This window comes from Rhamphochromis sp. 'chilingali' (genome assembly GCF_963969265.1).
Source record: "Rhamphochromis sp. 'chilingali' genome assembly, chromosome: 11".
NCBI classification, from domain to species: domain Eukaryota; kingdom Metazoa; phylum Chordata; class Actinopteri; order Cichliformes; family Cichlidae; genus Rhamphochromis; species Rhamphochromis sp. 'chilingali'.
The window spans coordinates 17570136-17594923 of NC_137938.1; the positions used below are offsets into that span (position 1 = coordinate 17570136).

At 43.0% G+C, this 24788-nt stretch overlaps 2 protein-coding genes across 5 annotated transcripts in view; one reads left to right on the forward strand and one right to left on the reverse strand.

Moving 5' to 3' along the window:
* Window positions 1-126: 126 nt before the first annotated feature.
* Window positions 127-16599, forward strand: mms22l (MMS22-like, DNA repair protein). Its single transcript, XM_080897403.1, has 26 exons — window positions 127-271; window positions 944-1141; window positions 1400-1525; window positions 1987-2039; window positions 2774-2861; window positions 2983-3160; window positions 3436-3529; window positions 3630-3760; window positions 3993-4106; window positions 4186-4365; window positions 4567-4623; window positions 4818-4937; window positions 5156-5391; window positions 7463-7679; window positions 7760-8049; window positions 11350-11531; window positions 11787-11937; window positions 13216-13355; window positions 13474-13616; window positions 13795-13951; window positions 14074-14219; window positions 14330-14541; window positions 14792-14958; window positions 15516-15612; window positions 15806-15973; window positions 16139-16599. The coding sequence occupies exons 2-26, from the start codon at window positions 969-971 to the stop codon at window positions 16212-16214; spliced, it is 3696 nt and encodes a 1231-aa protein (XP_080753529.1). The 5' UTR covers window positions 127-271; window positions 944-968; the 3' UTR covers window positions 16215-16599.
* A 132-nt stretch (window positions 16600-16731) lies between these two features.
* klhl32 (kelch-like family member 32) overlaps window positions 16732-24788 on the reverse strand; it is a 37134-nt gene continuing 29077 nt past the window's right edge. For all 4 annotated transcript variants that reach the window (XM_080897407.1, XM_080897405.1, XM_080897406.1 and 1 more), the window contains 5 exons: window positions 23941-24667; window positions 23731-23789; window positions 21332-21524; window positions 18929-19023; window positions 16732-18184 (listed from right to left, as the gene is read on the reverse strand). In XM_080897407.1, coding sequence (XP_080753533.1) covers window positions 18023-18184; window positions 18929-19023; window positions 21332-21524; window positions 23731-23789; window positions 23941-24667 — 1236 coding nt within the window. In that variant the 3' untranslated portion in view covers window positions 16732-18022. The remainder of the gene's footprint in view (window positions 18185-18928; window positions 19024-21331; window positions 21525-23730; window positions 23790-23940; window positions 24668-24788) is intronic.

A 24788-nucleotide genomic window follows, 5' to 3' on the forward strand; every position in this document is an offset into this window, starting at 1 on the left:
GACTATAAAACAACTACAATTCTAAATATCTTAAAAGCTGCCCGGAGAGACATTGCGACAGAGGAAGCGCTTAGCAGTGAGACCTCTTGTTGTGTGTCTGTCAAAGGATTAGGTTCCTCCCAGTAGGAAACTTCGGACCAATCATCGGGCGTGGAGCGAGTGTGCGCCTGCGTAGTGTGAGCGCGCGGGACCGGCTGAAAACACAAACAGCGATGAATACTGGGAAGTAAAATTCACAAGCTACTAAATATACAAGAAGCCGAACTAACAGGTTAGTTCATATTTCATTAACAGTTGTTTTTGGAGGCTTTTCTGTCTTTAGTTTGCCTGTTAAAAATAGTTTTGTTTGACTTAACTGTGCTGTCGTGTCGGCACAGCGTATGCTAGAAAGTTAACGCTAGCATTATCATGCATAAAGCGTATAATGTAGATACGTTAAGTGTTAAATTTGCACTTCGTAACTTCTATGAAATGTTTTATACTCTCATGTCGGATCCATTGTGAAGTACTTGTTCGTTGGCTAGCTATATGCAATAACATACATGCCCGTCACTTATACATTCAATAAATTCATTTATGTTGCTCCAAAGATATTTTTTCCCTGCTTTCTGCTCATGTTTCCTTTAAAACTACATCTAATTGTGCACAACTCTGCAAAATTAGATGTAGTTTTGTATGCTCTGCGTTGAGTACCAGTACTTGTATGTAAGTACAAATGTACTGTAAGGTACATTTGTACTTACAAAGTAAAATGCTAAAATATTGCTGTGAAACCCTTTTGTTTAAATTGTATGTGGTATTAAATTATACATCATCCCAGTGTATTTGTGAATAACTTGTTGAATATTTACATATGAACACAGTTTTGCAAACCACTGACAAAAAAGCATTCTCTCAGTATTTTGCGCTGTGATTTCTTTTTTTTTTTTTTTGGTCATTTCAGGTCAAATTGATTCTGCACTGACACCATGTCAGATGACTTCAGCCAGTCCCTCACCCCGCCAGTTTCCCCATTTGCAGGAGACAGTCTATGTGACCTGGCTCCAGTTCGACCACCGTGTTTCTGCTGCTCTGATGTAAAAGATGATCCCGCTGGAGTACTTTCCACAGAGGGATACGTTGTTAGAGGCTCCTTGAAACGGTATAATTACCTTCTGCCAGCTGACTGTAATCGTACAAAATTGTCTGGCACTATTTTGTGCCTGAGAAATGCTGTCAGTAAGAACAGTCTTTTATAAAATCGGTCATTTTTCTGTGTAATTTATTCAGAGGTCAGTTTTTTTGTACTTATAACACCTCAAATGTAATTCCATTTACCTCCCCTGTGATGTTGTAGCTGCTAAAGTTCCACTAGGAGAAAAGCTTTAAAATCTCACTGCAGTCATTGCATCCACTCCAGGCTACTCTTGCGTCTTGACCCAGCCCCTGCAGAATATGAGACGGACACAGTGGACATCTTTGGCTTCTCCTGGGTGACAGAGACAGCACTGGTGGAATCTACAAAACTACTGTTTGGCCTCTTCAGGTAAGGCATGATGTAAAGCATACGTTATTTCAGTCTGCTTTAACTCTTTACCCTTTGAAAGCCTATTAGAATTAACCTAGGAGCTGTCCTCTGAACTGAGCGGTTGTTTGACGCCTCCTTATAGAAATGACTGGGTGTGTATTGAGAGTTAGTGAGGGTGGTCTTTGCCTATGCAGCTACCTTTGGAAAAACCCTGATACTATTCTAATCATTGTGAAAACCTTTACTGATATGTAATGAAGCAACAAAACATGTTGTTATGGGAAGTCATCAGATATCATCTTTATAAAGGAAAGAGTTAAAATCTGTTGTTTCTACCACTTAATTCTTTTCCACGGCAGCAAAAGTGTGGTCATGAAATCATTCTTTAAAATATTTCATATATATTCCTGATACATTATTGAAAAAGACATCCTTCATATCCATTTACAGGGTCTCTTCTGTTCTGTGTTATGTTTCAGACAACGGATTTACAAGTTGGAGACTTTAGTTAAGTCCAACTCAAATGACTTTGGTAAGTCTGTGTAATCATTAGTCCAACTAACAGTCTTTTAGTTTATTGTCAGTATTTTGTTCGCACAGTAAGCCACTGTTTGCTTACATAGGCATAGTTTGTGTATTAGTTGGATATACAGGTTGTTTATGTGCATTGCTTGTTTATATAATTAGCAGAAAAAAGATTTGAAACATTTTTATGCAGGTTCTGTCAACCCCTTTGGAACTTGGATCAGATTTTTAATCCTAGTTAAGGCATATTATGTGAGGACAGAAAATGGTCTGATCAGCTTATCAGCTTGTAGGAGAGTGATAAAAACTAGTTAAATCAAGTGAAATAAGTGTAGGAATTACCGAGGGCTTCAAATATGTTAACCCTCTCAGGCTCAAATTAAACTTTTTGTTGCTAATGCACAACCAAGTCCTGCAGTGGTACTTCTGAGTAAAAAAAACAACTCATAAAATATGTATGTGGGGTAATCAGGTTGTTAGTTTTTAACTGTTGCAAATCGGCAACGCCTGCCTTGAGAGGGTTAAAGAATGAAATGTCCAGAATAAATAAAAATAATTATTCTGCAAATTAAATCCCATAATTTCTAGAGAGTTGTTTTCTATATATATATTTTTATGAACAATTTGAATGTATTTGATATGTATATATGAGCTGTACAATAGTCATTTTCAGAGTGATCTGATCTCTGATACCGTAGACATATTATGAGTACTACCTACAGCACCCTTTTGATGTTTTAGGTCAAGCTGGAAATCTCCACTATAAAGCAGAAGAACTCTGGCAAGAATGTGTTACATTTCTTCAGTATGTCAAAGTCTTTCTACACAGGTAATTTTAACACATTTTCATGTCACACTGGAACTAATAAAAACATGTTAATATATTATGGTGTCATGGAGTTTTTGTTTATTTGAATGTTTGATTGGATACCCCTTTTGCATATGTTCAGATATCTCCAGCCTTCCAGGTCCCTGGATGCAGCTCAGTCACACCCTTACGAGGAGCTGGAGGCTCAGTTCCCCTCTGCTCTTTTGGAGGAACTTTTTGGGATCACTCTCCTCGTAGGACGACTCAAAGACCTGCCTGCTAATGTTCAAAGTGCCTTTACTATACAGAATCACGGAAAGGTACGGCCAAACGCTAGTTGGTTTGTTTAGATCTAACTTGAGTAGAGATTTAATGTAAGGCATTGATTACAAAGGTGTTAGGGAGCTTAAAAACCGAAGGAAAAAAACCCCAAAGACAGCATTTAAAACAGATGCAGACAATGTGGGGCTGGCATACCAGAGTACAAAGGCTATATATTATCAACTGAGCATTAGGTTTTATGACTACAGTTTTATCACCCAGCTGATTTTTCTTCTTTTCACATTGAAATGAGAAATCTGTGTTCCTTTTACAGATTTTACCTCCCTCCTGGCATTTGCTACACCTTCATCTAGACATCCATTGGTCAGTTTTGGAGATCCTTCACCTACTTGGTCACAAGATGCAGGGTTTGTGTTTGCAGCAGAATTCTCACCTAGGAAATAACTAAAGAGCTATTGAATTATGATGGAAACAGGCTCTTTGTAATTTTACTCATTCTGTCTTCAGGCCAGGTGGTGTACGCCCACAAGTTTGTGGACCTAACGGGAGAGAACCTGACTGATAGCAGCCTGTTTGACGAACACCTGTGCAGTCTGCTGTGTGACCTTACTGGACTGGCCATGGGCAAATACAGCAAGGTGGGTGGTTCATTTCATCTCACTAGATGCAGCAGTGGTATTTCAGAGTTATGTTTTTAAGCTGAAATTCTAAGTGTTTCTCATATAATTGCCACATTTTGTAGTTGGTTAGCAAAAACTGGATCGAAGCTGCACACAGAAGGCATCGCAATGTGCAACAAAAAACATTTTAGTGTAGAATAAAGCTTTAGTTGGCAACTCACTGTGTTTAATTGATCCTGTTTATTTGTAGGTGAGGCCTACAGAGGCGCTGAGCAGCCATCATTACCTTTGCACCTGCACCAAAGAGTTGTGGGTCCTGCTCATGTACCTTCTGGAACACAGGAATAAAGAGTTGCACACACAGGTAACACACATACACGCATGTTCTGTCACACAGTAAACTTTGATTCTGACAGTATTTAACTAATGTGTGCTCCCTTTAGTCTTTCTGGAGCTACATCAACTCGTTGCTGAGGCCTCTGGTTTTAGGAAAACCTGCTGCTGAGCAGTTCAGTGGCCTCCCCACACACTGTAAGGACCCTCTAGGATTCACATGGTGGCTGGTCACTCATTTATCAATGCTAGGCCAGTATAGTCGGAGCGGCATGATGGTCCAGAATGAGGTAAGAAACTAATAATTGCAATAATGATACCTAAAGATGTTCCAAATGAACAGAAAAGTGTTTCTATGTAAGATTTTTTCTGACATATAAAACTGCAATTTGTTTCATCTTAAACACTAAGATGAAGACTATTATGATGAATATAGAATACTGTGAGTTGTTGTTTTTAAGTGTCTCTCATTAATTTATCTTCATCTGCAGAAAAACCTGGGGGATAACTGGACCTTTGTGGATGAGTTGCTCAAATTAACTTGTAAGGTAAGCGCAGTTTCTAGTTGCGATATTCAGTTTTTGAACCCTTTAAAATCATAGTGTTTTTAAATGGTGTGTGTGTGTGTGTGTGTGTGTGTGTGTGTGTGTGTGTGTGTGTGTGTGTGTGTGTGTGTGTGTGTGTGTGTGTGTGTGTGTGTGTGTGTGTGTGTGTGTGTGTGTGTGTGTGTGTGTGATAACAGGGAGGTCTAGCAGAGGAGCAGTTCAGGATGCATGTCCACTCCTGCCTCAGTCTTTGTCTGATGTGGGAACCGAGCACCAGTGCTGTGTCCACCCTCTGGGATTACTACAGCAAGAATTTGGTAAAATAACATCTGTGGCTTATCATGAAGTGTATACATTTGATTTGCTGACCAATTTACTACAAGTAGCTTACTTTTGTGTCTAACCATCAATTTTTGAAATGTCTTATTTGTTGCTCCTTTATTCACACCATACTTCTAATTCTAAGCATGTCATGCTGCACCCTGGTTAACAAGGGCTCTACAGTTATATATTATGCTCTGTCACTCCTCTTCAGAGTGCCTCATTTACCGTGCCCTGGCTGGGGATTTCTGCCCTGGGCACTTTATGCAAGACACCTTTAGCTCTGTTGGAGCAGGCCCGGAGCTGCTGCTCCCTGCCTCCCCTTCGCTCTCCTGGATACACCCAGCTCTATCGCTCTGCCAACTCCTTCCACATCTTTCTTCGAGTGCTGGCCCTGTGCCTTGCACAGGATCGGGCTGGAGGAGTCCCACAGAGACAGATCAAAGGGAGGTAAGGATGGAGAGAAGGCTGAGAAGCTTTGTAGCTCTCGATCCTTCACATTTTCTTCCACCTTGAAAAGTAGGTTTGACAACCATAACACTATATACTCTATATTGTGGGGTTTTGATTTGGAGTCTTTCAGCAGTGATTACTAATCAGGGATAGGCTATATAGATTTCCCCTTCCCACTTGATCTTTAAATGTGTGATGTGTTTAAATGGTGTTTGGATTTGCCTATGTGTAAGCACTCGCTTGCATAAATACACACACAACATGTGTGTTTGCAAACTGTCATGCATTTGAGTCTTGTTTGTGTACGTGCCAGGTGTATCGCAGTCTCCCGGTGCGTCTTTGATATTTACTCAGGCCCACCGGTGGAGCAGGTGTCTCAGGAGTCAACCACCTGCTCTCCAGCAGAGGCCAGACCCAAGAAGCCTCCTACTGATGCACACACAAACACACAGGCTGTGCACCTGCTCCCTAGAGCATTGACATGGTTTCAGTGTGTGAGGCCGTTGAAGAGAAGAATACAGTGCGTGTTTGAATAGGAAATAAAGAAAAAAAAATAGACAAAGGACAAGAAGCTGATGGATGCATCAGAACCATGTACTGGTCCATCCTATATCCCAGGCCGGCTGTGTGCCAGAGGGAGGCAGCCGTAGATAAATCCGCCTAATGACTTCCCTCTGTCTGGAATGTGCTCTGTAGCACTGCAGACATGGGGGCTAATTAGCTAACGAGCGTGGCGGTTAATTCGCCTTAACGAAGCTGTGTTGGTTTCCAACACGGAGAGAGGGGAGCTTGGGTGGTGGGGGAGCAGGGGGATGTGGGTGGTAGGCAGTCTGGCGACAGCCAGGCTGGGCTGGGACAGGTCCAGATCCCCACCCCCATCCCCTTCACCTCCCTCCATCTTCCTCCACCAAAACTATCACCACTACCTCCTCCTCCTAAGGAGGCGCGAGGCGTGCCGACTGTATCTCCACAACGCTTCGGCAGCGTTCCCACTCCTGGCTAGGCTCTGCGGGACACCCGTGACGACCACATTAATGGGATCGACTGCAAGCATGTTGCTCTCCAATGCTGGGAGTTAGGAGCATCTGCTTGCCTCCAGAAAAAAAAGCTGTCCAGAATAAACAAACAGAGAGACAGGTTGGGAGAACACAGAAAATCCCCTCTGCTATCTCCCAGTGTGCAGCTTATATCCCTGTTACATACTAGCCATTCATCTATTTAAATCTCCCTCCCTGCTCACTCTGACTGTATGCTTCACCACCTTTTCCTTTTATAGTTCTCTGTGGGTGTAACTAAGCTGGTTGTGGTGTTAACCTGGTCTTTCCCAGTTTCCGTCTCATTTTTCTCCACTCCTTTTATACCAGTCATACTTCTTACACTGAGTTTGTCTTGGGATGTGCGCTGTTTGTGTTTTGACCGAAACAGCAGCTCTACTCACCTGTGTGGGCTGCATCTGTATTTTAGGATGGGGAGGGCTAGGGGGCTCCAGCCTTCTGTGTTTTCCTGCCAGGCGAGCAAGCTCTGTGTGTGTGCGCGCATGTGTGTGTGGTTTTATTGATCTCTCTCTGTTGTTGCAGTAAATTGGTTTGGCTGTAGAGAGAGGGACTGAGCGCCTACTGCTGTGTGTCTGAGTGTCTCTGACATTTAACATGATCTTTAAAGGCATTTCTCCACAGTGCCCGCAGGATCTAACAGCGTGCTGGGTGGTTCTCTATTCTTACTTACTCTCTTGCTTTTTCCTTTCTCTCTCACCCACATAGGCTGGGGAGCCCAGCCTCTCCCCCTGGAGCTGAGAAGGTGATGGAGGCAGGTGGTGGGGTGCACTACAGGGGTGGAAAGTTCAGTTAGTCAGCGTTTAAAGTCAGGGTGTTTCAGAAGAATAAATCATTTCTAATGAATTGGATAGTGGAAGTAAAGAAAAAAGTGAAATAGGATAATAATCTAAAAATAAACAATGCAACCATTTGTTTCTTTGTCTTGTGTGACATGATGCTGTCCATCTCTTGTGGCATACCTGAAAACCTTTGTCCTTCCTCTTTCTTTCTTACTTTGGTCTCTGTGTGTCCAGGATTTACTCTAAGTTCTCCCCAAAGAAGATGCAGGAGCTGTCAGAAGCAGGTCTCATGAACTTTCTGCTGCTGTTTCTGGTAGTGGCCCGGCAGGCAGACCTGGAGGATGTGGCCAGCAGAGCTTGTGAGCTGCTTGGCTCTCTGCCCTCTAACTGTCCTCTTGGACACCGCACACTAATCTGGAGAGGGCATCTGTCAATGGTGTTGCTATTCCAGGTATATTTGTTTACCATAACATAAAAAAAGATTTTAATTAAAAATAACAAAACTGATGGACCATCGTATGTTTGCTCCAGGAGCGGGGTCTGGATGTTGGAGCTCAGGCTAGCCTGCTGACTTCCTCCTTTAACGAGACAGCCAAAGAGTTCTACAACAAAACCACAGAGGTCTCACGCAGGCTTGCCCTATGGGGGCCACTTGGGTCCTACCTGGAGGGTGTGGCCGAGGTGTTTGAGACCAGCACCACTCTCAGCCTATCAGAGGAAAAGCTACTCGGTGACGGGTTCAATTGGTTGCTGCCTGCCTGCCGCCAGTCCGAGCTGAATTCTGCCCTGGGTTTTCTGCAGATCGTCCTTGCGCAGCTCAGGTGAGAGAGCAGGTGTAAATATTCACCAGCTCCCAGGTATCTCTTACTTCTCCTCAGTTTCCCTCATTCTTTCATCATTCACTGATAGCTACTCCCTCACAGATAGTAGACACATCCAGACAAATGTTTTCTGGCAAAGGCCAAGCTAAGCTTTTATTAAAATCTGATAAGTCTCTACGGAAGAAGAGAGTGATCTCTTCTGCTCTCCCCATCCCATCCCAGAGTCCACTCACTTCTCATACTGACAATAAGCGGATTGTGCTGTCAGCAGGAATGGGTGTCTGTAAAAAGCCTGTGTAGCACTGAGGCCCCAGTTAGTCTCAGGAGGACCAGTGGCTCCGGGTCACCCTAACCAGGTGCTGCAGTAGTAGCCCTGATTAGAATTACGGGCCCAGGGGACCCTCTTTGGACCCTCCTGTCTTTATGAGGACGGCAGCAGTGCTGTGGGTGTGTTGAGAGACAGTGGTCAGTAGGGCACCAGAATGAGTTCAGCTGTAGGACAGGGGTGTTCGTTACATGAACAACCCCAACTGAAGGTCAGAGAGCCACATCTGAAACGCACTCTGTTTATGGGAGGTAGAGATGGAACAGAGGCCACAGTGGACAGATATCAGACAGTGAGGAAAGACGTGTATATTTTACACGCTAATCTGGTGTTATTTAGAAGAGTCAGTTTGTTTGCAACCTATTATGTTTGTAATAGCTCTGAACAACAATTAAAGCGGCTTCTTATAATTGCATGGATGAATTAATTTTAAGTGTTTCATGCTCCTAAGTTACACCAGTATGCTGTGCAAAGGCATTAAAGTCTTTGACAACAACTATCATTTTATATTGGGAAAAAATGCCTATTTTGAATTTATGACCATGTGGCCATTATAAACTCAAAATTAACTTATCTTTGAGCTTTGTTGTGGCCTTCACCAGCTGCTAGGTGAAATGGTTTCTCTTTGGTTGCTTTACCTTTGTATGTGCTCCACTTAGTTGTTAGAGTTCTCAATTGGTAGCATCCAGACTATTTTATCAAAAAAGTTGTTGCTTGCAGCTCCTGGAAACCAGGCTAGTGAGGTTTGTTTTGAAAAAAATCCTACAGAGTTTTGGTGATGGTTTCCTGTGGCTCCATCACTAAAGGTGAAAACTAAGTGAACATTTATTAGCAAATGTATTCAGTGCACACAATGTGCTGTCCATTTTATGTCAAAGTAATGAGGTTTGATACGCAGCTTTGTTGAGTATATATCTGATTTTTCAATATACCCCTAGATATATATTGTTTCTGGAGTTTTGTAGCACTCAGAGTGTTACTACGTCTTTATGCTTACGCTACTTTGAAAAGGTTAATAAATGATCTGAAACCTCAGAAAAAGGGCATTGTAAAATTAAGTGTTACCGAGCCCTCTTGCTGTTTCATGTAGGTGTATGATTGCTTTAATTCTCCAGTGTGCACTACCATCCTCTCAGCACACACAAACCTACACAACTGTCCACACCCCCAAAGTGAAACACTAACCGAGGTGTACTCGTTTCTTATTTCAGTGCCAGCCCCTTGTAACACAGTATCTCGTTAGCTTTGCTAATTCCCAGACTTCCCATCTCAGATCTTGGGGTTGAAGGGCACACATTTGCACATTAATGGCCAAGGAGTGAGAGGAGAAGAAGAGAACTCTCAGAGGCCCTCTGTGTTATGGCCTGGACCACCATGACCCATTTAACCAAATAAAAAAAAAAAAAATTAAAATACCGTGCTCTCTCTCTTTCCAATTCGTGCCGCCAAATTAAATATAATTCTTCGGCCTGGCAATTTTCGGTATCTCTTTGTGATTAATGCCTTTTCTGTGACACAATTAATGGGCAATTATGTAGCCTGGCAAATTTAGTGTGTGCATCATTATGTCTATTAAGAGCCATGTGGAATCTGCACACATTATGAGAATTATTCTGCCAATGGTTGAGGCGGCGTAGGGTCCGAACAGTCACTCTTGATAGCCATCGTCATGGTGCTGAGGCAAGAAGCCAGTAACAGGCATAATTCCTCAATTTTATTTCTTCCCATGACCCTCCGCTGTAGGAGGATGGGGGTGACGCTGGTTGACGAGGTGAGCTGGCATTGGCACAGTCTGTTGGATCTGTTTTTGGCACAAACAATTAATCCCCATCTCCTTGGCTTGATAAAATACAAGCCTTCCTGTGAAGCTTTTTCCTTTGTGAGCATTAAGACCTTTTAGCGGGTTTTGATTCCCCCCCCGATAGTCAAGGACAACTACTGTCAAGTGTCTTCTTATAAAGGAAAAAAACACCTTTACATTAGATACAAATGTGAGGACAAAGTAAGGAAATAGGGGACGTGGAGTTAATTCCATGTATGCCCATGTGTGCGTCTGATGTGTTTGTCTGCCTGGCATTGTTAGGATGCTACTTTTTTTTTTTTAATGTCTTTACAGTGAAGGCAGCTGGGGGAAGGGTTACTTTGGTCCCTAGTGGTATGTAACGGTGTGTGTATGTGTTTGTGTGTACATGTAAGAAGCCACAGTGAGGAGGATTAAGTGGGGTCTCTGACGATGTCTTGTACAATGAGGGTTGATGGGTGTGAAAGGCCTATTCCGCAGTAGTAACGAGGCTAATGAATTCAGACTCTAATCGATTGTCTCAGCTCTCTCTGGATTAGATGCAACCTTGCTGGAAGGGAAGGCACCATTGAGGTGTGTGTGAGTGTGTGCGTGTGTGTATGTAATATAGTAACAGAGTAGAGTGTGTGGTTAAGGATAGGATAGAAGGGGGCTGCTAGTTCCTCTATCTTTTGCTTCTTCCCCACCTCATCTTAGCCCCCGCTTCCCTACACCCTCATCCGGGTGAATGAGGGGGACAGAAGGATCATCTCCCGTCTAAATGAGATTACAGCTCCTTCAGCTGCTTATCTGGGCTAATGCCAGGCACTGTGGGGCTGCCGTAGCGGCTGGGGCCAGGGCCAGGGATGAGCCAGAAGAGCCAAAGTATAGTCTGTGTACAGGGGATCAGTATTAGGCTCCACTCTATGCCTATAATATCCTCCTCTCCTTCCTCACACCTACCTCCACCCCGCTTTGCTCCACACTGCAGCGCACCACTGCACCCAGTAATCCCCCAGGAGAGAAGAGAGGGAAAACATATGAAGGAGGAGTGAAAGAGAGGAACTGTGGAGCAAAAGGATTTGAGAAAGTAGGGGGGGGGGGGGGGGGGGGGGGGGTTGTACACAAGAGGGAGCACTGAGTTTGGATTTTGCATTGGATAGATTTGTTTATCTGTGTGTCTGTGTCCTTCCAGACGAGTCCATCAGCGCAGTGACCAGTCAGCTCCCACCCTGTCCTGGGTTCCTGCTACCGCCAGTGTGGTGAAAGAGCGCCACCTAGCGGTAGCAGCTGCTCTCTGGGCTCACTTCTTCCCCTTTCTGCACAGCCTACGTCTTTCTCAGACACCTCCAGCACAGCTTGCAGATGCAGCTGCAGGTCAGTAAGACCCAGTGGAAGGAAAGGTGGGAGAGCAAGATTTCTGGGCATCCTCATACAAAAGAAAACTGATGTAGCTATTTTAAATGAAAGAAATTTGAGGGGAAAATATGGCTTTACGAGTGAAAAGGTAGAACTGGAAAGGACACAAAATTCAAAGATCATAGTAAAGAGAAGACATTAATGACTTTGAGCGCTATACGTATCATCATCCAACTAACTGAGACAACACTGACCTATTTTCATTTTCCTCAGGTTTCACCCTGCTCGCCTTTGATCTACCCACTTCGGCACCCCAGGACCTTCAACCAAATTCAGTTCAGTCCATCATGCAATACTTTGGGTGGGATGACATGGTTCACCCACTCTTGGTAACTCGCTATCTTTCCCATCTGCTTCAAAACAGGTAAGCTTTGACCTTTGAATCCAATCCCACCCCCCAGTCTTCTCTGTCCCAAAACATTTTCATTTGACTCACCTGATGCTTTTACATCAGGTGAGTCCGATGAGAATGATGTTCTCCTCTTTTCCTGTTAGTTATCAAGCTTCATCATTGTGTGACGCACTTAAAAAAACTGTTTTCCATAACTTCTGCAGGTACATTACACCGTCTCTAATTAATAAATGAAGCACAGGGTGTCCTTGTATAGTGAAGATGGTTATTAATAAATAAAAATGCATTCATGCCTTTATACAGAAGGTAAAAGCTTCAAAATTACACTCAAGAGTAGAAGAATGATTATTATTTCAACCACAGACATCTTTTCAGACGGTGCCAAGTGATACTAAAGCTGCAGTAGGGGAAAAAAAATATCCAAGAGTTTTAAAAAAACCCTCCATCTGCAGCTCCAAGTCCCTCCCATCACATAAGCGCTGACATGTGCATGTGCTTCATATGCTTACAACACAAGCTGTTAGAGGCTCTAACAAGCTACATAAACATGAAATGGAATTGGCTGCAGCAATGAGCCTTTGGCTAAGGTTAACAGAGGGCTAAACCATTAGGAAGATTCAACATGGCCACTTGTGGCATGCTTAATGGAAATTCTACCTGCACAGCCTGAAACCACTACAACAAAGACAGATTAGATATTACAGGAATGCGTCTAGCAAAGACAGAGATGCTGAAACACCAATCAGAATAGCCTGCTGTGGTTTGAAATTAGTTCCCTAGTTAAAATTGCAGACATCTGGAATATTATCTGGCCATCAGCTGCACATCCTTCTCCACCAGTCCAGCAAGATGGAGAAAGAAAACGAGCCATAAGCTAAAATAATATCCATGAACCAAAATGTTAATAGACCACAGCCTTACCTACTGAGCTGTCTGGGCACTGTTTATTAATGAAAGAGAGGCAGGAAGATTATTATGCAATAAGGAGGTGGTGTGTTTTGTATGGGCAACTGCCAGTACCTGACCCTTCAACTGCAAGATACCAAAGTGATCCTTTTTAGAAGTTTTTTTCTGACAAGCTTATCTTTCTTATTTTGTGCGGGTTGCTTTAAAGTGATTGCACAAGCTGCAAAGTAGAATTTGCTTCCATTGAATTAGGCTTTCCACCATTTGAAAAGATGTGCATTAGTTGGACAGTCAATAGAAACCGCCTCGCCCCCCACCCACCCTGCCCCACACATCTCCAAACAGACTTGTGATCAGGTTCTTGCTGTCTCTTCTCTTTCGCAGTGAGCTGGTGTCCTCTCTGAGTGGAGATCCTGGCGTTGCTGTGTCTGGTTCTGCACAAAGCCTGTCAGTGAGGGCCTGGGTCAGATGTGTTCTACAGCAGCACCTTCACAAGAACCCAGATGGCACTGACAGCAGAACAGGTAACAATACTCAACAGCAGTTTTCAACCTATTCTTTAAGCAAAAAAGGAAGTGTTTACATTAATGTGAACTTCGTTATCATTTGAATAACCAGTGTTTGTGTTTTTGCATTCGTCAGCCCGGGCTGTGGAACAACAGTTGTGTGAATTGACCCGGCTTGTGCTGAGGCTTCCCGAGGTGGAGAGGCTTCTGCAGAGAGCCAACCTTAATCCCACAGCAACCAGGCCAGAGCCAACTGCAGCCCTGGAGATGTTTGTCAAGGTAACATACGCACACAGGTGACAAACACACTGGGGAATAATTCTGTCTTTGTGTATTTTGAAATTTTACAGCAAGTTAGTTATGAGAGAACTCAGGTCGGCTTTGTGTCCAAGTAAAATTAAAAATCGTCTGTGAACCTTCATCAGCGTGTGTTTCTATGTGTTTCACATGGTGTTAGGCTGTAGGCAGTGTGTACAGTGGACTGAAGGTTTTGTCTGAGCGTTCAGCCATGGTGACCACAGCCCTAGACTACATTGGTGACATCCTGAAGCACATTAAACCGTCTCTCGTCAGCAAGAACCAAGAGGGAATACAGCTAGCATACTGGGCTGTTGGTAGGTGCAAAGTTTATCAATTTCAAACGCATCACAGAATATACTGTGTATAAAGTCCACGACTGGGCAAGAAATTATTGGAATTGCGTATGAGAGTACAACACTCTTTTCTCTGTGACCAGGCTGCATTGTGAAGCACTGGAGCCCCCTGCTGGCCACATCAAAAGCACAACAGCTGTTGTTCCGCATTGTGGATGGGCTGCTGCTTCCCCACAACCTCACACAGCAAGACAAAGCTCTCAGAGACAGTCTGCCTTTGTATATACAGGTAGGGACAAATGTATAATATAGACACACATTGTCCAAACACACAGCCGTTACATTAAAGAAAGAAACCTGGCTATTTTGATAAAGACCCTTCCATTTATCGTCTTCCAGGGTCTGTCTGTGGCCTCTAGTGTGTCTCAGTCCCAGGGGGCTTACCTGAAGCAGCAACTACGTTCTGTAACTCGCAGATATTTGGACCATTTCCTTCCTGCCTCGCCTTCTGTGGGCATTATTGCCAACCACCCGGTGCTTCTAGGTGCCTGCGAGGCCAACCCAACCAGCCGTGGAGCTGCCCTGAGGAGACTCATCCTAGAGGTTCTTTGGTAGGTCTGCAGAACCATGAAAAGAATTTGCCTGATCCAGCATTGACCTGAATTTCATGTTCACTTAATTTCTGAATGTGATTCCTGTTTAATCAAAAACTCTCTCAGCAATGACTGAAAACTCCAAACGCCCCAAAGGCTGTCTTACCTTTATTATCAAGGACTCATGTACATCATTTCCTTCTTTCACCATGTGTCTATATAAACAGCCACTTAAAGTTACTAGAAACACCTCTGCTTGTGTTTGCAGTGAGAACTTCCTGCAGTTCAAAGGTCACGCCCCCCCTCCTCGTCTGGCATCCGTCCTGATGTTCCTGTTGGAGCTTCTGAGACGAAATGGTGACTCAGACCCCTCCCTACTCACCGTGCCCCTCCCCTCTCTGCTGCGCTGCATTATGCTGGTCAACGAGCCACAGGGTAAGATTGACAATCTGAATCTTAAATAGTTTTACAAGCCAAGTTTTAATATAGCAGTGCTCCACTACCTCACTGTTTCTCTGTCTGCAGCTTAAGTATAAAACTATATAATCATGAGATCTAACAATCCAGAAGTTGGTATAAAAAGAGAGCGTCTGGCTTTCCATATGATCACAGTTCACTGAGTACAAGCAATGTAATGATGGTCCAGAGCAGAGGAATATGGACAGTGCGACATTAGTGGCATAAACGAATAAAGTTGTAATCCAGCAGCTGTTCCCCGTGTGAGAAAGTACCAAATTCTACTCAGAAACTCTTGTTATGTAGATTAGGAGTTGTTGTAATGACTTGCAGTACTCAGATCTTCTGTTAACTCTACATTTTACTGCAGTTTTGATTGATTGAAGTAGAAGTTAAAGTCATTTTTTTATATAACAGTGTCATTTAAGTGGATTCACTTCATTTCAGACTGATGCATTATATAATCAACACTTTCCAGCCCGTCTCTATTGATGTGATTGTGAAGTGATTTTTATTTTTTTATTTTGGATGTGCAGTAAGGAAGACGAGCACAGATGCCTTACAGCTTGTAGTTGAGCGGTGTGGTGCCGCATCTACAGAGAGACCATGCGACCAGATGATCACAGTCTTACGGTAACTGAATGTTTGTAGCATTAAATACTGTATGCATCGACAAACTTTGCAATATTCGACTGTGTAAGATCATTTGAAGTGTACACATTATTCATAGACAGTAATTATAGATCATCATCAAATTACAGCCTCTTTTATCCATCATTTTTATTCATTTATTTATTTATTATGCCTACCATCTCGATGCTCTTAGGTCGTTTGTGGAGGAGAACGAGGGAGTCTACGACAGGCAGATATACGGCATCTTGGAGACTATGGCTGTTTTAGATCCCACTGTGGTTCAAGCTCTTATCCCCAACCTGTCTCTCAGTCTGAGAAACACTGAGCACAAAAGAGGACTGGGCAAGAACATCGCCTTGAGGTGAGCAAGCACATGAATCACACCCTGGAAGCCATGTAGACGGCATTCATCACTTTAAACTATTTTTAAGTTGTCTAGACAATAAGCGCTGCAGTTGCATACAGAACAAGAAATATTCAGCAGCTCTGTGACTTACAGAATGTGCCACATTTGTTTGTGTAACAGGAGTGCATATGTGAAGTTGCTGGGTCTCCTTGGGGAAAGTGGGCAAGCTGAAATAACCAGTCTGGAAAGCGAGTGACAAAAAAAATCCAGTAAAGAGAGACCTCTTCCAGACCCCTCCAAGAATCTCTTCTTATCATGTTGTATTTTCATTTTTGTCAATTTCCCTTAAAAAAATGAGGATACCTTAGAAATTCTGTTTAATTTATGTTTAGCATAATCTGTAATATTCTTAAAACCTCAAATGCAGTTGTAAAAAAGCACAGAAAAGATTTGTAGAAGGGAAAAAATATACAAATGGGCATGTTCCTATCATGGATTAAAAGCTTAATATTACCTGCCTGTAGATATGTACATATTGTCCAAAAAAGAAAAAAGTGCAGCTTTGCATCTCAAGAGATTCACTGTTACTGAATGAAAAATGTGACAATAAATGTGAATGTGGCCACACGCCAGCAACCCCACCTTTTCGTTTCTGTTCGATACTAAGAGAAGGGAAGAATGTGAAGTGTGCACACATTATTTGTGATTATGGTATGAGGTGCTGCATCTATATATCCAGCAGTCTGAATTACAGATTTGATCAGGGCCCAATGACTTCACCACCACACCTTAAAAAAAAAGTTGAGCAGAGGGAAGAAGTAGTACTGTTTGTTCCCACTCTCCCGTTCTTTCTCCCCATTCCAAGTTCAGCAATCTCTTCCAATCCCGTTCTAGTTTGCACCTAATCACATGAAGTCTCACTCCTGTCTCCCACAATCACCAAGTCTCATTTTCTGTCATTGCTAGTCATTTTCCAGCCTCATCAAACTGCAATGCATCTCCTTCATCCGAGGAGCTTTCTGCTGCATCACATTCCTTTTTCCTCCAGCAGCATCAGAGCTGGTTGGAGAATCCATGCATAAAGAAAGAAACTGAGGTGGTTCTTTAAATTAGTGTGCAATTATCTATTGCTGCTAAATAATTCCCACTGAAGAGCAGTCATCCTCACCCCCCGAACTCTTAGAACTACTACTGCTCTTGACAGAACACACTCCTGCGCCTTTTTTCAATTCTCTGTTTGCATCTTTATTCTGCAAATTTTCCAGGTTTTCAACACCTTTCTTTTCGACAGACAAACGGGGGTTTGTTTTGGTCAGAAGTATGTTTTGGACAATCAGCATTATTCAGTATATGGTACGTATGCACGCAGATGGGACTAGACATCCATTAGACCACAGTCTTAGGTCCTGAGTGTATTAACAGTCGGACTCACACAGGTCGTTTTTTTTTTGTTATCTTATTTGAACTGAAAAAGATGGCATGGTTATTTACCTACGAACCCAAGTACCAGCACAGGCGATTAGAAAGCAGGCTGTTCTTCAGGCCACCGAAGTGATTATAGGGATCACGTGGAAGTGTTATACAGCAGTTCTAGCTAGAAATGCTCCTACAGTACTTTAATGGGTTACAGAAACTGCAGTTTCATTATTATCTTGAGGACAGTTGAGCAGGTCAGCAATATCTTCTTTCCACGTCTTTATTAACAGTTAGGATGACTGTCTTTTTCTTTTTCTCCTGTCCCTTTCCTGCAAGATTTATGTTCCCACTTGCTCCTTATGTCTTCAGTGGTCATGATGTTTCAGTCTTTGGAAACATACAACCAAAAAATGCTTTATTGTTGTGAACGCAGATTGTTCCTAGAAGTTTAAATAGCTTAAATAGCATGGCTCTTGTCAGGAAAATATTATTATTACATTTTGGTGTCAGAGATGGCGTGTTTCAGATTGAGTCCAATAATCGAGCACTTTAAAAAAAAAAAAATTAAATAAAAAAGAGAGTTTATCTGAAAGTGCTCCATCCTCTGGTCACATGTTCTGGTTTCCTCACGTTTTGTAAAGGAGTGGTTTAAACAGCACCTATCCTGTGATGGGGTACTTGTAGAGTTTGTAGGTTTGGGCAGGTGAAGTAAGGAGCAGGAAGGAAACAGGCCGCTATCCCATTGGAGGCAAACGGCAACGTTGGCCCGTAGAAAACCTCCTCCTTTCCCTCCGTGCTAAGATCCAGCACCTGGAAAGAGAAAACTCATGCAATATATGGCACAGCTGTAGTAATGGCACTGGGCCAGTACATAGTAATAACAATGTCTTTTCCTTTGGCACCACCACAAGGCATGAAATTTGATACAAACATACATATCAGCCTCAGGGAAGGTAAGAGATATTGTCCTATTTCAGTCTTTAAAAACTGCTATAGATGACCCTATGCCCATTAATAAATCCCAATTAAGCCTGTTTTCAGTCTTTATATTAATACCAGAGAAAGATTGTTTAATGAAAGTCATTTGCTCCTTACTAGATTCCAGCTAGAATGGTCTTCATCTTTAGATTAACGAGCCATGAAAAGTTGGGAAGGTTCTTGCTGTTAACTAGGGGATAGTGGGTTAGATTTGAATTAATCGCCTACATTAGAGCACTTGTTCCCTACAATACTAGTGAAACTGCTTGAACAACCTACTAAAGCATGTACTAACTTAATCAATCATCAAGTCAGTTCAACTTGTGGAATACTAATCCCCTCAGCAGGGCTAGTATGTGCCCCTTTGTGCAAGGAGGAACTGGACGACATCCAGGAGGCCGCTGGTGTGAATGTCTCCGACCAAACAATCAGAAACAGACTTCATGAGAATGACCCAACGTCCTCCGTAGGAAGTAGTAGGCCCTGTGCTCACTGCCCTGCACTGTGGAGCGTCACTGGCATTTTGCCATCAAATATGAGAATCAGCAGACCCACCACTTTACTCTGAAGACTCACCTGAATGCATGCCAGAGGCTCGTTGGTCCAAATAGAGTATCCTCCAACTACATAGATCCTGTCATCGTGGACCGCTACTCCAGACTCGTTCTGACCTGAAGAGGACAGAGACGGCACAATGCTTCACTGTGCCAATCAGAGGGCATCCTGACAATATGACTTCCACGTCCCCCAGGAGGCAGAGGGGAAGATAAATGGAGAAAGATGGGGCAAGGGTGGGAGTGTACGCAGAGCTATGGCGTGTTCTTTCTGTGACTTTGTCTTTAAACTTTTGCAGATATAATGGGAGGAAAAGATCCGAGAACAATTGTGTAAAGTCAAACAGGAGTACAGGAGGAGGAGGAAATAACAATAAAGCCATCCAGAATTTAAAGCCTGTAATGGAAAATGAGAAAACATGACCACATCCTACAGTATATGCATGTGAGATTGTCTTGGCAGTGCTTGTGTTCCATCCCACCGCTATCCTGTAGGCTAAAAGGTGCAACATACCCTCAGGTCCAAAGTAGACATATACTCTCTATATGTTTTAATTTAATCATCCTACCACCTACTTGCAGCCAACAGGGAGGCATTATGTGTTGTGTTTCTAATCTAATGAGAGGAGGGCAAAGCCGAGAGTTATACTCAGCCTACGTTTCCAAGCACCACATATGTACAGTGCATAATTGTATTAAAAATATATGGTGTTCTAAATAGATTAGCATTAAAGCTGCTGAAAGCTTGTTTTCAGAAGTGTTTTTCATTAAAGATTTACAACTACATAAAGAGCAATTAAAAGTTCAGCTTGGAAAAAAGTTTGATCGACAGTGGCCTTGAGTATCAGCCTGCTGTTAGTCATCACACTGGTATTCAAATGTCACTAAATCCTCTGTGCATTTGGAAATACGTCCTTTTAATTTGCTCGATTTGACAAAAAACTATTAAGGTTTGCGTGAAAGTGTAATATATGATACGGTGCAAAAGTCTTGAGCCACCCCTCTTAGCTTTATATTTTGCAATAAAAATGGCAAATAGGTGCAGCGCTTAATTGAAATGTGCAAACACACATGGAAATGCAGTCACCCTTCCACTGGGACCATTTCTGATGAGGCTTCAGTGAACAGTACATGGATCAACTACAGGCCCTGATGAATGTCTCGGGTCTTGTGTCAGGTCTTTGCTGGATTTTTCTCCTGTTTCTTAAGGACATGACTTTCACAAATTGTTCATCTGCTGTAGATACTTGTACAACATGCCAAGATGTGCAAGGTTTTCTGCTAACAGCATTCCTTGTTGGTGCAAAAAATATTATTTTATGTCTGTCAAACTGACCTTTGGCATTTTTCATAGATTCAACTAAAGAAATGGGAAAAAATATTTTTTGTAACAGGCTGCTTGTGGCAAAGTGCCTACAAATAGCAAAGAACCAGTTTAAATTCTAAGATTAGACGTTTTTAGACTAACTAAAAACGTCTGAAAACGGCCAGCTTCAAGTACTGGACAATGTATGAAAAACCAATCATTGTCTGAAGATCAACTTTGAAAGACCTTCAGAAAGCCTGGAGAACTGTGGCCCAAAACAACATTTTTTAAAGGTCTCCAAAATATAAAGGAATGGGTGCTGTCTCTTGATGCTGTATGTCTTAAGTTAGCTCTCTTTTATGGCTCCACAGCTCCTGACAGAGCGGGTTCAAGCTGCTAAACACAACAGAAATTTCAATATGTTGCTATGATAGATGAGTTAGTTAACTCAGACTTTATGTGTATGTATAATGTAGGGCATATCTAACACTTTCAATTTAACATCTTCTCAAAAATAGAATATTAGAGTTGTTGGTCAAAAAAACTACAAACTGATTTATGCTAGGAAGATGGGAGAAGCAAAATGCGTTAACATTTCCCACCCAGTTTGTCACTAGTAAAGTCACTCGCAGTGGGCAGTGCGTCTTTTGGTCTATTAATATAAAAATTGCTAGTCTGGCACAAATCAAAGGTATCGTGATCGAGCACCAGCATAAAAGCATTTTGTTCACACCCTATGTGTTTTTTTTAATCCTTACCAAAACACCAGCATTAAATAAACAAGTTCTAGTTTAAGATGGATTGTAGTGGTGAATTTCATGATCCTGTCAGGTGAATAGCAGAAGCAAATATTGTTTCTCGATAGAGTCAGTTAACTGCCCCAGTTCTAGTCTTTATCTAAGTTAATCTAACCACCTCCTGACAGTAGCTTTATGTTAGCGCAGACATGACATCACCTATCTCCTCTAACTCTCAGCAAGAAAGCTGCAATTTCTCTGTCACAGCCAAAGCTTCTTCTGCTTCTATCTAATGGATCATTTCAGAAAAAGTTGTGCAGGTCACACAGTTATTTCTGAGCATGTATGCATGTTTCCACAGTGGCTTCATCGCTTTGCCCACCTGTGAGGAGGCTGAATGAGCACCGCGTCCACTGGTCCAGGTCCATATTATAGGAGTCGATGTGGCGGACCAAGATGCGATCGTTGTTGTAATCCAGGTCGTTCCCACCTAACACGTACAGTTCCCTCCTCACCGCCGCCATGACGTGGTATACTCGCCTCTGCAACATGGGACTGCGGGCCAACCACTGGTCCTGAGGTGGAGGCGAAGGTGGTGGGGAGTAGATATGGGGAGGGAACGGCAGATGAATTTGAAGGGGGTGAAAAAGGGAGAAAATAAGAGATGCAGTACAAAGAGGGAGGCAGAGAGAAACAGCGAGGGTGGAAAGGGAAGGAGGATGAATACGAAGATTAATATTTAAGCATATCCATGCATGGGTAATTGATGTATGCTCAGCACTAGATAAATAACGTGACACTGGAGCTCAGGTTTGTACTAATGACTTCCCTCCCTATTTCTAATCATATGTTTCAGCCACTCCATTTTACACCAAGGATCCCTGCTCATTTCACTAAGTGTGTCGAAGTGTATTTTCTGTGTGTGTGTGTGTGTGTGTGTGTGTGTGTGTGTGTGTGTGTGTGTGTGTGTGTGTGAGTGCTTGATTGAGGCAGAGAATGAGAGAGAGAAAGTGTGTGTGTGCGTGTGTGTCTGCTGGGAGCTGACGGGTGGCCATCTGTTGAGGGTAGAGTGGGTGGGGGGTTGCTGTTGCTCTGGCAGGTGAATGTAGATTCATGGTGAATACAAATGAGACTCTCTTCCTCTCTCTTTCGTTTCTTCATTCCCTCGCTTCCACGCAGACATGTACAAACACAGACCCATATGGATATGCGCATTACACACATACACACCGCGTACTATATACAGGCTTTAGCAGCTGCCTATAAACACAACCGATTGATGTTTAGCCCTCTACATTCCAGTGCAGAAAGGTGTGTTTGACTATTGCACACAGAATCAAAATCATTTAAAGCTCATATTTAATTTCAAAAATATAACCGAAAAAACACGACAAAAGTTGGAACTAAATTTTACTGTTTGCAACATTTTGTCTTGCTGAAATAAGCAAAGGGGTTGTTTTACCTTTACATACCTTTACAGCTTTGTGTGAAGGAAAGTTTTCGCAGGCCTCTACATTGAAAAACTAAGGAAGACCAGAGCAAGTATGACCACCTCTATAAAGGTTTTGCAGTTTGCTAGTTGGGGTAAATTCACCCCATTTGAGTGCTCAGAGAAAATGCAAAAAAAATCCAAGAGCTACATGTCAAACTCTAAAGTTTTCAGTTAGCATGTTAAATGTTAAAATTCATGACAGTGCAATTAGAAAAGGACTGAACAAGTGCAGCTTTTTCAGTTTAAAATGTTTTTCAGAGCACTGTAGAGTCCTGGAAGTGTCGTTTCGCATTAAGCGCACCTTTGCAGATGCACAAATTAATCATACCATGTATACAAATGCAATTCCCATCCCAAATCTAGTTTTACTATTTATCAGAGTGGCTGGGATGTTTTTAATTGATTCCATACAGTGTGAAAATCAATTAGCAGACACTTGACACCTGCCTGTTGTGCTATCCGTCATTGAGAACGTAAGGTGTGCTTTTATTTCTGGGAGAGAGAAAAAAAATACTCCATTATTATACACCGATGATGTTTAGGTGTGTACTTTTCCAAAAGTCTCATCATCAGTCAACAACAATTCAAACAGAGTAAACTGTATTATAAGTTAACCTCAGTACAAACTTTCACAGAGAAAAATCTCAGGATGAGTCTCATAATAAGTGGCTCTGAATAAGGATTCCAAGGACACAACAAGCTCTCAGCACTGACATAATAGCAACCAAAACGCTTTACCGAGCAGTTCACATCCACCACAGACCATCAATTTAGAGTTCTGTTTCTGAACACCTGAAAAATGTAACTCAAATAATCTCATCTACCTCACATTTGGTCTCCAAAAGCTCCTGAGAAAAAAAAATATGAAGCTTGAGGGAAATTTTGTGTGTCAGCTGTTTGGACCTGGGCGTGTAAAAGGGTATTTTTTTTGTTTGTTTTTTGTACTGATCACTGCTGTTTGCTGTTGATGAGAGTCAGGAGATGAATGCAAACAGTAAGGTTACTGTCAGTAAAACAAAATCACTGTTCAAAAAAAGAAAACCCCACTGAAAGTACAATGAACTGTAGCGTATAATCATACTTCTTTGTGATTTTGTCTCTATCAGCAGCCTCGTTCACAGTAAATTCATTCTTAGCTTATATGTAAATACTGGCTCGAGTTGGCTTTAGTATGTTTTGGGAATATGGTGATAAAGTGTGCCGTAGTATCGAGTATACAGCTGTAATCAGGGAAAATGAACATGCATTTCCTCGACACACAGAAACAAATCCAATCAGTCCACAGCTACCTGTTCTGGGTCGTAAACCATCAGCCGGTTTTGGTACTGAGCCGTGTTTGTCACCCCACCTGGAACACAAACAAACATCTCAGGATTCTGGCAGTGACACGTTCTCCTGCAAATGTGTGTGAAAGTGTGAACTTAGTAGCAGAAGTGAGATAAAAGTAACATCTATGGGACCGAATGTGCAGGCTGAGTCTGTGTTCTCTCCTTGTGTACCTGACACCCAGAGCAGGTTGTCAGCAACGCAGCCGGCGTGGCAGGACAGCGAGCGGTCAAAGGGCTGGACGAACATCCATTTGTTCCTCTTGGGACAGTAACGCTCCACAGAGGGCAGCACCTGCCTCAGCTCATTCCTGCCTCCCACTGCGTACAGGTACTGCCCCAGAGCTCCCAGGACAAAGTGTTCCCTACATGCCTTCATGGGGGCAATCTCAGTCCAACGGTTGCCCCTGGGGTCATATCTACAGGCGGTCCTTACTGCACATGTCCTCCCAGTGGCGTGCTCCATCTCTCCACCTACGACAAACAGGAAGTTCCCCATTACAGCCACGCAGTGGTGGCTGCGTCCAGTAGGCATGGGGACCAGTTCGCTCCAGTTCGACCCGCCCGCCACTCGCACGTGCTCCTGCACAGCTGGGTTGAAATACCGCAGCTCCCGGACTCTGCTCACCTCCCGCTTCCGACCTCCAACTATGTAGAGGGTGAGGGACTGGAAGCGCGGTCTGGTGCGGGCTGACTGGTGGAGGGGCTGAGCGAAGATGGCGCGGTGGTAGTCCAAGGCCTCATCTACCAGAGCTGCAGCGGTAGGGCTAGACTGGACCAGAGGATGGCTACGCGAAAGGTGGTGCAGTGTGGGGACGTCCATCAGTCCGTAGCGGACGTGCTGCAGAAGGTCCTCGGTGTACTGGTAGCGACAGTCGTGCTCGAGCCACAGAACAACCAGCTAAATCCAGAAAGAAGAGAAGATCAGTTAGAGACCAAGAGCAAGCAGGAAGAACAGTGACTACAATATTCATCATGCTGTCATGGTTCCATAAATTCAAAAACTGCTCATTCAATTTTAA

What these genes read in the sequence shown, in the direction of transcription:
- mms22l (XM_080897403.1), top strand. Translation starts at nt 969, where the DNA reads ATGTCAGATGACTTCAGCCAGTCCCTCACCCCGCCAGTTTCCCCATTT. An exon ending in GCATGATGGTCCAGAATGAG is followed by an intron (nt 4,366 to 4,566) that starts GTAAGAAACTAA and finishes CTTCATCTGCAG; the next exon opens with AAAAACCTGGGGGATAACTG. An exon ending in CAATGGTGTTGCTATTCCAG is followed by an intron (nt 7,680 to 7,759) that starts GTATATTTGTTT and finishes TGTTTGCTCCAG; the next exon opens with GAGCGGGGTCTGGATGTTGG.